The following is a 12,530-nucleotide window of genomic DNA, read 5'->3' on the forward strand; positions in this document are numbered from 1 at the left end:
ACCGCCGCAGAACAACAGTCGGGTGCTTTAATACATTCAGACCAAAGGCTTTGTTTATAAAACTTAAGAGGTTTTTGAAAACCCTAAACTCTCAAAAAAGAAAAAAAAAAAAAACTTAGCCTCTGAAAAACTATTCTTCTCTGTGTTGTCACAATCTTTCATTCAGGTATCTGAACTACTTTGCCACCAAATCCAGTCCTACAGGAGTCATCCTGGACTTATGGGAGGCTCAGCATTTTCCTGATGGCAACCTCAGTCGCCTTGCCCAAGTTCTGGAAGAGATGGGACGCCATGACAGCCTTGTTCCTTCTGTGACTGAGCACTGACGTCCGCCCATCTGGAAGTGTGACATTCCAGAAAGGAAGAAGACATAACAAGAAAACGAGCGAGGGGGGACCCCCAAAAATCAGGACAGTCATTTGGCATCTCGGGGACAAATGCTCGTTAATACTCACTAATGCTGCGTGAGTGTACACTCAAAGTAAGAATATAGAAACAGCCAGGTTTTCTCAGCCATGACCTAGTTAAATGTTGGCAACAAAGAGAGTAAAAACCTGGGTAGTAAACAAGATGTTTGCCAGTCACTTCTCTGGCTGTTCCTTCATCTCTCTGGTATGACGACATGATATTTTTGGCTCCGGTTTCCCTGGAAACAGCTGTCCAGTTATTTGGATGGGCCGTACGGATGTGGATGACACTGTCACAGTACCCAAGTGTTATGATACACAATGAGAGGTCAATGGATCAAAAGAGGAAGACTTGGATGAGCGGAGGAATTTCTAACTCTTTAAAATCAGTTTCCATAGCAACTCCATGGACAAATATGTGTTCTGTGATGACAAAGTACTTAATAATATGCCTATTTAAACATATGATTTTTTTTATATCGTTCTGCCTGCTAACGAATACTTTGCAGTCCATTCAGTTGTTGTATGTTTATGTTTGGCTGTATCATAGCACCACCTGGTGGACAGTGGATGCAGTAACGATCCATCTTGTCATCAACATATGAGTACAGAAGGAAATCAGTCATTTTTTAGTGTCCTTGTTGTAACTACTATTAATACCTTTTAGTTATTTTTTTTAATATATATATAATTATTTCTTATTAGTTACGTGTGATTCTTTTATATTTTGTCTTTCATTTTTAATGATGTTTGAGTTGCATCTGTGATAGTTCTTATTTTTATCTCTTTTTTTGGCATGTTATTTTTCTCACCTGGTAATTTGGTTAATAATACAAGTCTGTTGGCCCTAAATGGAGAGGTTTCAGAAGGAAAAAAGTAAAGATTTTTATGTTCAGTTAATATAATTTACATGACAGACAATAGTGGAAGATAGTGTAATCAAACAGGTATATTTTTGTAGGACCAATTCAACTGAAAACAGCTGCTTTTTACCAAATAACATACATTTAAAGTTGAATTTAATACAGAAGGTAATCCGCTTAACATTGTGTCATCTCATGTGTTCAGAATTGAATTGCATTCACCTGTACTTTTGGAAAAAAGCCGAGATTTTAACTCAGACTTTGATGTTTGTACATTAAATGACAAAAAGCCATGTTATGAAGATACTGATTATGTGCATAAAATTAGTGATACCTGTAAATGCAACATTCCTTTATTGCAGCAGCCTCAGTGTTTTTATTTAATGCATTTAATAATTTTTTTTATTTTAAATGGCAGTTGTCCCAGTTTTTCGTAAAGCCGTCTATGCAAACTTTGCATCGTTTTGAAACAATCTTTACATTCTCAGTGGGCTAACCTTTGCATTAACTAGTTGTTTTTCAGCTTTATGATTATTATTGTGTATAGTGAGAATGTAGCCAGTCTGTTTCTGGCACTCATTATGTTCCTCTCAACGGCTTGCATTTCATCTGTCAAGTTATTGTACAAAGTGTAAGAAAGAATTTTTAAAACTAATAATAAATTATATTTATATGCAACAATAATAAATTGGCTGTGCTCGTTTTGCATTGTGAGACTGTGCAACGCTAATCTTCGAGACACATATTGGTTTTATTGGGGAATGTGATCCTGACCTACGGATACATACGTGCAAAAGTGGGAGACAGTGGATGGACATACTCTGTACAAAGATCAAAGACACTTTACCTTTACTGGAGCAATAATTAATAGATTCAGATCAACTTTGTACAAATTCATTGAGAGTGGAAAGAAAAGACAGTGAGGAAGAACAAAGCCTCTTAGAAATACAGAGGACCAAAAAAAAAAAAAAACTAGATTTCCTGTTTCAGCAGGAAGTGCCTTTAATAGTAGTAATAATAATAATAATAATAATAATACAGTACTACATATGATACTATGTTTGAATTTGTCTTAAAATTTCTTTGGATCAATGACAATCCCCATGATGAAATTGATTGTAAACTCCATGAAATGAGTCACGAAAAAAAAAAAAAAAATCACACACAGAAAAGGCATCTTAAACAGCACAAAAGACTGCTAAAATAATACTTCGGTATGGCTTTAGAAAGCAGTGCAGGAAGGCCCTCTGTGTAGACCGGATCAGAGGAATCTGAGTCCCCTTTCTGCAGCAGTTCTTCGCCACGCGTCCACCTGGACAGTCTGGATCAGTCACTCAGCTTTCACAGAAAGCGCAGACTGAACACTTGGTCTGAGGCAGAGCCCGCTCAGGCACTGAAGGAGCAGGTCTCCCTTTATGCAATAAATCTTTTTCTTCTGATATTTCTTGCGCCACAGTGACCATTATCTGTAGAATTCATCCTCCCTGTCAGTTTCCTCTGTCCTATTATTCACAGTCTCTTGTTTTTCCCTTTCTTCTGTTGGCCTGTCTAAGTGGCCTGTGCCAGTGGCAATGACAAGTCTCTGGGTGATGACAACATTCTTTCTTACTCTGTCACAGTTTGATGTCTTGGGACTCTAACATCTTTGCCAGGGTCTTCTTCACTCTCAGAGCTGTGAGGCGACAAGCCGGATTGTGAGCCCAGCACTCTGACATCAGTTTTCCAATCAGTCGTAGACACTGAAGACACATGTCCAAACAAATAAGAATTTTTTTACATGTAACAAAAGCTTTTATTCTTGATTGAGTTAACTGCTATTAAAGTTATTTTCATATACATAAAAATACATTTAGATAATCCAGTAATCAATAATAACATATCAAACAAACTTAAAGCATTTTAATCACATTAGAAAGTTATGATCCATGCATGTTTGATTCTCTTTTCTATAACCTTTTTTGCTGTATAGTTAGACAGATGAGTTATAATATTAATGGGAAAACCCTGAAAGGGAATGTGGTGGCATTATGCATCTGTGGGGTTTTGCCTTGTCACTTTGACAAAAGTCAAATTAAATAAATACAATCTGCTCAGAAATCAACTTTTTATGTAATGAGACAAACATGTTGATGAAAATCGCCTACAGGATGACACCAACTACCATTGGTAACAAGGCCTCACTAAAACGTGCAAGATAGAGTTTTAAACCACTTTCATCAAAACATCAGCCAACAGAACATGTTTTGGAGAAATATTGTTTTATACCTTGATTCAACAAACTTCCTGAATCAATCAAAAGATGAGTTGAAGCAGCACTGATGGTGAGCGATAGCTGAACATCTCTTCATACAAAGACAAATGACCAGTTCTCCCTGTCAACTTGACACACATGGATGCATAACAACGATCCCTTCTAGATACAGTGTTGTGCCTGAATGAGCTCATTGAACGATTGTTCATGCACTCATTGATATTTTGGGTGAACATGAACGGAGTGTACTGTATTTCTGCCAGATGAACGTTATTGTGAACGCAGTCATTCTGGTGTTTGTGAACGGCGTTCTCTCCCAGTTGAACTTTGCTCAAAAGAGTGCCAGATTTCCATGGAGCCTTCCAGGCAAAATCCAGGCCAAAACACATCGTAAACAGGCTTTAATATATAGGTGAAAAACACCAAATCTGGCAACACCAGCCACCACAGAGCCGCACCGCGCATCCATCATCAAATTGCAAAAGGCAAAATTCAGTGAAGGCAGCAGCACCATCTCCGCCTCAATGATCACTACAGCATCTTCGTATGATCACTTAAAATAATTTTTTGAAAAGGTCAGTGATGATCCAGGAGGGAGAAATCTGGCCTTTTTATGTAAACTTTGCCCGCCAGGTGTCAAGACGCAACTCCAGACATGAACAACATCAACAGCAAACCTGAAAAGGCAGATTGAAATAAAGCACCCAGCTAGCCTTCCAAGGTCTGTGAACTAAATGTCACTAAAAACAATCTAAAGACTTGGGAACGGCGTGCTAAAACAGATTCTCTACCACCCCAAACTAAATAATGGTGTACAGTAGCAGCAGCTCCGTTGTCTTCAGCTGGAAAACCTTTTGCAGTATACTGTCAGAGACCTGCAGCCTTTGAGGAAACCCTAACCCTCAGCTTTCATAAACTTGACAAATGCAAGACATATGTTCTTCCATGTCTTTTGTTTGGTTTTTATTTATTCATTTAGGCTGAATATTGCATTTTTATGACCCAAGTTCTAGAACTTTTATTTGGACAAACAAGACAGAAAAAAATACATTTTACAACAAATTTAAAAGTGACTTAATGAAAAGATAAATGAAGTTTAAATATTTTGCACTTTAAATATTGATCTATGAGGTGCATCCTCAGCTTGGTTCCTACCTCAGGTAGTTTAATATTCACTAATTACAAAAGACCATTCAAGCAAGTTTTTCCTAATATTTTTATACTGTAGGAGCGTGGACTGAATGGGTGGCAATAACAGGAAATGCCAGTATTCTGAAGGTAATAGCGCGCAGCAACATATTGGGAAAAAAGAACTATGAACTAGTTCATTTACAGAGCTGTGAACTTAGTTATAAAAATTTGAATTGTGAACTATGAGCTGAACTAGTTCATTTTAGAATTTGTGAACTAAACTTTGAACTAGTTCATGTAGAAACTCAACTTTCCCAACACTGTCTAGATATATTTTAAAGCACAGGATACAACTTTGGACTATTGTTTATTGGACTACAGTGTAGTCTAATAAACTCCAATAAAAGTTCCTTATTGTCTGCAATCTTCATAGTTACCCTGGAAATTTTCTAGAATGTTCTTACAGAAGGAAAGTAGAGTTCTTTCTTATGTGATTATCATTGTCAGAAGATGTATATTTAATTCAAACAACAAATAATGTTCACACATTATACTGCTTTTTTTCCCCCTCATGCTCTAGGGTGTTTGTGCTTCATAGCTCATCTGTGACTGGGAACAAACTACAAGATTTTAAACCAACATTAGCCTTCAACACATCAAACCTATTTTAGTAAATATTCCAGCTATCATGCCAGCAGGTCTCCCCCTGCTTGTCATTGATGTTATACCCAACACGTAGCCCCTGGTGTTTTATTCTGTTTTTCTCAATTGGTTATTAAAGAGAACAGACAGCATCGTTCTCTTGAGTTTGTCAATGTATCACACACTGGGAACATCAAAGATAGAGTAAATGATTGTTCTCTCCAAGATTTAACAGTTTCAGTTTCACAAACACTGTAATTTCTTCACAACACTGTTTGCTAAATGTTTGTTTGACATGTTCAAATTTCTTTTATGCTCCCATTGGCTGAAAATCCTCAGACAATACTTTCAGCCCTCCTTCTCCAACATTTTAGATATTCACTTAGGGGCTGTAATATTTCAGCAAACCTCACAAATGACATCTTTGTATTGTTGCACATACCATTTAATAGCTGTTGATCAAACTACTGATTTACATCAGATCTGGGCCTTTTGTCTGCCTTTTCCAATATTTATCTGTGACATGACAAATTTAACTCAAAATGAAACTGAACAAAATAAATTGAAGTGAACAGACAATATCCTAATCTGACTGAAAGTGTGTTTGGAAAGAGAACAAAAAAAAACTAAAAAGCATAAATACCTCATTACTGCTCCAGTGATTAGCAAATGATGGTCTTTGCTTCTTAATGCAAACAACCTCTCTCATGTCCTCATAGGAAGGGTCGGTGGGCACAAGGTCATGATAGGGCAGCTGATATTCCTCCACAACACCTGTAAGAACAATGAAAATGCAAGAGAATCAGAGATCATTAGTTAAACAGCTGAAGATGCTCAGATAATGTTATGTCAAATAAAAGTGTTTTTTGACCTCCAGAAATGCAGCGACGGCCCATCTCCCAAAGTATAAGTCCAAAACTATACATGTCAGCCATTATAAAAGACTGGAAGGTGCTCCTGTTCAGAGTCTCATCTAACACTTCAGGTGGCATGTAGCGCTTAGTACCAACTCGCAGATTAGGGGGGATATCTACTTCATTGGTGTCACTGAAAGACAAAATGTAAACAAAAATAAAACATTTCTTTGTGGTACAGAGAATGCTTACGATTCTTCCAGAATGTACTCGAATGAGCATTCAAGAGTCCAAAATATATGTCGTACCTGTTAAACTTGACAGCCAGCCCCAGGTCTGCTATACAGCAGAAGCCGTTCTTTTTTACCAAGATGTTTTTGCTCTTCAGGTCTCTGTGTGCAATAGCAGGTTTGCCCTGTGTGCCATAGATTTCTGTGTGTAGGTGACAGAGGCCTGAAATGGAGGAGTGTGCCAAGTTCAGCAAAGCCTTAACATCCAAGGTGTTGGACTTGAGGTAGTCATACAAGGATCCATTCTCATGGTAGTCTGTAATTAGGTAAAGCTGAGTCCATGAGCCAGTCCCTTTAATGTCTGCAGCTATGAAACCTGGGGATTGGATAGCACAGATGAGAGGACTGAGAAATGCTGGCACAAAAACTAAAGAGCATGCCTGATCAGACAACAGAGAGACTACTTGTGGCTTGTGCTGATCTTTGCCCTCCAGTACTTTTTCACATTCTCCTTGTGCAATCTTACCCAGTATGTTGTCATGCCTCATCAGGAAAGTCTGGTAAATTTCTGTTTCTCTGAACCAGCTCTCCTCCTCAGTAGTGAAGAAGACTTTGACAGCCACTCTCTCCCCTCTCCATTTGCCCATCCAGACTTCGCCGTACCGTCCTTTTCCGATCTGCTTAACCATCTGAATCTGTTTGGCGATGGTGCGCTGCACCTGGTAACAAATTAACATAAAACATGATTTATATTTAGGCTGTTTTCTGTCCTGTAGTCTTCTGCGCTAATACCAGCAATGGTTTTACCTAAACCATCAACTCGTCAGGGCATTTCTTTTTTTAAACTAACTGTTCTAATTTAATCAGATTAATCTGTCTTTATTGACAGGTTACACACAAACAACTATCCACTTAATCTAATCCAGTGGACCTGTACCTTTATTTATCCTGTTGGATCTCAGAGCTGCATTTGAGTCTATCAATCACAACCTTCTATTACAGAGGCTTGAACTTGTTATTGTGATTAAAGGAACCATATTAGGCTGGTTTCAGTCATATCTATCTAATAGATTTCAGTTTGCTCAAACAAACAATGACACACCAGAGTTAATCATGGTGTTCCACTCCTACATTACTTAATGTTTTGCTGGTATACTATTAAGTTAATATTTTTTGACCCAAACATCTCAGGAGCATGCTATGCAAGCATTATTCAATCTCAGTTACTTTAATTTTGCTTCCAGCACTACTGTGAGAAAACTTGGGAGCTGCACTTGAATCACACAGGGGTTTTTGGGAAGCCTTATTTTTGGGCATGCACAACAACTTTACAATTCACATGCATGTGCCTATATATTTGTGCACGGCACTGCTTTCAAAAACATGTAGCTACTGCTGTATACAGCTGATACAATCAGACATTTTTCATATAAGGATAGAAAAGTCAAATTAATGCTATACTTTTTATTTTAAAAACACAGGGAATCATATGTATTTTGTATTTGTATATGAATCATCTGCTTTTCTGCTCCCCCTAACCCCTCTTAGCTCCCTCATAATGAACCCTGCTAAGGAGTTTTTTTTGTGTTGTTGTTTGTTTGTTTGTTTGTTTTTTTTTCTGGTGTTCTCTTTTTACACCAAAAAAATTGTACTTTTTTTGTCAAACAACCTGACAACAATGCTCCATTTTCCATCAAAGTCAATGCTGTTTTTCACTATGTAAAAAATAGTGATCCCAAAGGAAGGAAGATAAGGACAGGATGAGTCACATGATCTCCACCTGTTATCCTGACTTTGTAGATTAATGACAAAGTGTTTTGTAAATTTAGTCTAAATTTTTAAAATACACTATATTGCCAAAAGTATTGGCTCACCTGCCTCGACTCTCGTATGAACTTAATAGACATCTCATTCCTAATCAAATGAATTCAACATGACGTTGCCCGACCCTTTGCAGCTTTAACAGCTTCAACTCTTCTGGGAAGGCTTACCACAAGGTTTAGGTCTTTGTTTATTTATTGTTTTTGTGTTTATAGGACTTTTTGATCATTCCTCCAGAAGCACGTTTATGAGGTCAGACACTGATGATGGACAAGAAGGTCTGGCTCTCAGCTTCCGCTCTAATTCATCCCAAAGGTGTTTTTATCAGGTTGAAGTCAGGACTCTGTGCAGGCCAGTCAAGTTCATCCACACCAAACTCATTCTTAATCTTGCTTTGTACACTGTGGTGCACAATCATGTTGGAACAGGAAACAGCCTTTCCCAAACTATTCCCACAAAGTAGGAATTGTTCAAAATCTTTCACTGGAACTGGAACTAAGGGGCCAAGCCCAGCTCCTGAAAAACAACCCCAAACCATAATACCCCCTCCACCAAACTTTACACTTGGCACAATTTAGTCAGACAAGTACTGTTCTCCTGGCAACCGCTACACCCAGACTCATCGCCAGATGATAAAGCGTGATCCATTACTCCAGAGGATGGAGTGTGATTCAGAGTCCAGTGGCGGTGTTCTCTACACCACAGCATTCAACACTTTGCATTGCTCTTGGTGATGTATGGCTTGGATGCAGCTGCTCAGCGTGGAAACCCAATCCATGAAGTTCTTTTCAGACTGTTCTTGAGCTGATGTGAAGGCCACATCAAGTTTGGAGGTCTGTAGCAATCAACTCTGCTGAAAGTGTCCAACCTTTGTGCACTATGAGCCTCAGCATCCCCCGACCCCACTCAGACATTTTACAGGGCCTACCACTTTGTGGTTGGTTTGCTGCTGTTCCTGATCGCTTCCACATTGTTATGATACCACTGACAATTGACTGTGGAATATTTAGGAGTGAGGAAATTTCGCGATGGACTAGTTTAACAGGTGACATCCTATCACAGTACCACGCTTGAATTCACTGAGCACTTGAGAGTGACCCAATCCTTCAAAAAATGTTTGTAGAAACATACTCAGTGTCTGATTTTTATATACCTGTGGCCATGGAAGTGATTTGAATACCTGATTTTAGTTATTTGGATGGGTGAGTGAATATTTTTTACAATATGCCAGGAAAGTCAAACTAAGCATGTACACTACCGTTCAAAAGTTTAGGGTCACTTTGCCATGGGATTCAATAGGGACGTGAACCCAAACTTTCAAACGGTAGTGTATATAAAAGAAATACATAAATAGATAACTAAAATTTCCTAGTTTTAATGTTTGATGTGGCGTCCTTGTACCATTTATATTTAAACATGATTAAAATGAATTTAAACAGCATCCTGGCTTTTTATTTATTTATTTTTTTTTGTTGTTGTTGTTATAGGATTGTTATCAAAGCAACTATATTCCAATGTTCAGGCTACAATTTCATTTGCTCTAAAAATGAACAAACAATTTGTGAAAAAAAAAAAAATTACTAAAATTTGATATTTTAGATTTTTTTAATATAATGAGACTATTGCTCTAAAAATACATGCATTTTGGCATATATTAATACTTGAGATGATGCATTACTTCAGTACTATCCATGTTTGACGTTGTGGGTGCATGTTTTCTTACCAGCAGAGGGAGTCCTGACCCAGAGCCAGATCCGATACTGCGGGAATGCTCAATCAGATCATTCAGAGACTCTCCGGGGGGAATGTAGGTCTCATCCTGCTCTAGATCAATGCTATAGCGCGGCTGTGACGTCTGTCGCTTATATCTGCCACAGAAAGATGGTGCAATGTTTGCTGAGTGCCCATCAGGAAGCATGTGTCTGTTGCTAGTATAAGTGCTTGAGACAAGTTTCTTACCTGAAGTAACAGAAGATAAGAATGATGAGTATACTGCAAACTGTGACTGAAATGAAGAGAGCTATGTTCTGGATATTGCTGTCCAAATAATCTGAAAAAGATTAGATGTGAATGAGTAAATGAAAAATTAATAATGCATTATTACCTCATTGTAAAGCATGAATGGACCATAAGGAGAGTCAGTGTAAGTAAAAGTAATGACTGGGCGATGACACTCAATTGTCCACTGTTATCAGCACAAGCTTTTTCCTAATTTTCATTGGCAAGGACAAGCTCTTTCCTTTCGTTCCCCCTCGTCTTGGCCTCCAACCCCTGCTTTCACAGCACATTATTGATCACATCCCGTTCTTGAATCCCATGTATCAGGTGTCACGCCAACATCGCTACAGAAACTCCAGAGGCCTAAAGCAGCTCTGGGGCTCTAGCCTTTCTGCCCCAGTCCTGTCAATCAGACACACACAAACTCAGGTGCCTGCCAATGCTTGAGCTGCTTCGTGGTGAGGTAGAAAGTAACACACACACTAAGAAAGATAGGTAGATAAATAAAAACTACATAATTATAAGAGTTTTATAGGATAATTTATTTCTGACTGATCAAGTTATTCTGTATTAACTTACTCGAAAAACAAATGCAAATTGAATGAATGAGAAATATAATGTAACTGTACTGTTTGTACTGTAACTTGTATAGTTTTCAAATGCCTTAAAGGAGTGTTATGAACATTACAGGTTAAATAAATAAAGCTGTCTTTATTATAAATAATTTGTTTACATCTTGTCTTATCACAGACCCACCCATTCCTAGCATTTCCAAATTTTGGTGTAGCAGTGTTCCCCTGTTAAGATCAGTGCTCTCATACAGCAACTGATGCATATGTTCAGAAATTATAAGAACAATGGCATCAGTCTTCATTTCTTTGTTACTGACTTGAACAATCAGGCTGTCATTTGCAGAAAGGTCAAAATTAAGTTTGCATGGTTGTGCAGAAGTACAACAGTTAGATAAAAGGCTCTGGACAACATAGAAGGTAAAAGAATGTGTGTGTGTGGTTTGCTGTGGAGTGACAGCCGTACAGATATCTCACATCCGTCCTGAGGCAAGAAACTCAAGCAGGCCCTAGGGAGATGCTGTCCTTTTCATTAGAGAGTGAGAAAACAAGCCAAGTCTGCAGGCTCTGTTACACCTGCCTCTCTCTTTTTGCCTCCCCTGAGCAGCATGAGCCACTTCACTTGAGCACTACACTGTGGTTTGTAACAGTTTAAACTGTCACTACCCATAAACAACCTGGCATGGCCTGAATGAACCCACTCTAGAAGCCACTTGCGCTTTAAAATTGGGATCAGGATTTCAGTGTGTGTGAGAACCTGTGAGAACAAAACTACCTGGTGTCATAGGTGATTGAAGTGTTGGATGTAGGTCTTTGTTGCAGTAGTCCTGATCATTGCAACACTCAAGATTTCTCCTCAGTCGTGTAGCCAAAGGGTCCTTTCACACAAATAAAGAAACATATCTATTTTTACTAAACACTTATGAAGACAGAAGGGTGATGAATATTTATAGCCGTACTTATGCTTAATGACACTTTACAGGGTTTTTCCAATCGGTGTAAGGAGAGTGGCCTGGACAAATTTGATTTAAATAGGCCTCATAAAGTGTCGCAGTGAGTCATGGACAGGTAATAAGAACTTAATAACACCTCATGAAGAAGGACACACAAGCATGTGAAATTTAACCAGGCAGAATTATATATAGGTATACACCCACACACACACAGACTCAAATACAGCAGACTTACTCTGCACTGGAACTCTGACCCGGCCAACGGCAAACAACCTGAAGACACCTCAGTTTTACTTGCCTCCTCCTGAACCACGGTGAAGCAGAAACCATTAGTCCTACCAAAATACACACAAGCCATCGCGTAAATCATCATTGTCTTCAATGCTCTAAGTGTGTAAGAATGGGGTTTGGTACTCTATAATAGTGAATTAAATCTGATTGCAGTTTCTGTACATGGAAACCAAATCCTTTTAAAATCACCATAAAACTAATTTAACTTTTAATTATTACAATAACAAACAGAGATTCTGTTTACATATTTATGAGAACTCAGAACTACTACAAACGCTTTTACTATAATGATCTATCAATTTTGTCTAGAAAAAAATAACTATTTTCTAACAAAATAAAGTCTTTAGCGATTTATGAAGCTAAGTCTTAAGCAGCAACTCCTTCCAGATTTGCAAATGTGAGTGTTTTCAGTCAATTCTTTTGAATTGAAGTGTATGATCATAACTATAAAACAATAAAAAAACAATCTGCAATCAATAATACTGTGATTTTATTAACTAACATCAAATCATATGAAATG

At 38.0% G+C, this 12,530-nt stretch overlaps 2 protein-coding genes across 9 annotated transcripts in view; one reads left to right on the forward strand and one right to left on the reverse strand.

Annotated features, from left to right (window-relative positions):
- Nucleotides 1-1,977, forward strand: part of unc5c (unc-5 netrin receptor C) — a 119,051-nt gene extending 117,074 nt beyond the window's left edge. For all 3 annotated transcript variants that reach the window (XM_041969837.1, XM_041969838.1, XM_041969839.1), the window contains one exon: nt 167-1,977. In XM_041969837.1, coding sequence (XP_041825771.1) covers nt 167-326 — 160 coding nt within the window. In that variant the 3' untranslated portion in view covers nt 327-1,977. The remainder of the gene's footprint in view (nt 1-166) is intronic.
- Nucleotides 1,978-2,331: 354 nt separating this feature from the next.
- bmpr1bb (bone morphogenetic protein receptor, type IBb) overlaps nt 2,332-12,530 on the reverse strand; it is a 58,144-nt gene continuing 47,945 nt past the window's right edge. For 5 of the 6 annotated variants that reach the window (XM_041969842.1, XM_041969840.1, XM_041969844.1 and 2 more), the window contains 8 exons: nt 11,955-12,054; nt 11,542-11,644; nt 10,159-10,249; nt 9,923-10,067; nt 6,457-7,097; nt 6,166-6,341; nt 5,938-6,068; nt 2,332-3,009 (listed from right to left, as the gene is read on the reverse strand). In XM_041969842.1, the coding sequence (XP_041825776.1) occupies nt 2,884-3,009; nt 5,938-6,068; nt 6,166-6,341; nt 6,457-7,097; nt 9,923-10,067; nt 10,159-10,249; nt 11,542-11,644; nt 11,955-12,054 (1,513 nt within the window). In that variant the 3' untranslated portion in view covers nt 2,332-2,883. The remainder of the gene's footprint in view (nt 3,010-5,937; nt 6,069-6,165; nt 6,342-6,456; nt 7,098-9,922; nt 10,068-10,158; nt 10,250-11,541; nt 11,645-11,954; nt 12,055-12,530) is intronic. The other variant, XM_041969845.1, reaches the window with a different exon arrangement.

This window comes from Melanotaenia boesemani, chromosome 19, assembly GCF_017639745.1.
Source record: "Melanotaenia boesemani isolate fMelBoe1 chromosome 19, fMelBoe1.pri, whole genome shotgun sequence".
NCBI classification, from domain to species: domain Eukaryota; kingdom Metazoa; phylum Chordata; class Actinopteri; order Atheriniformes; family Melanotaeniidae; genus Melanotaenia; species Melanotaenia boesemani.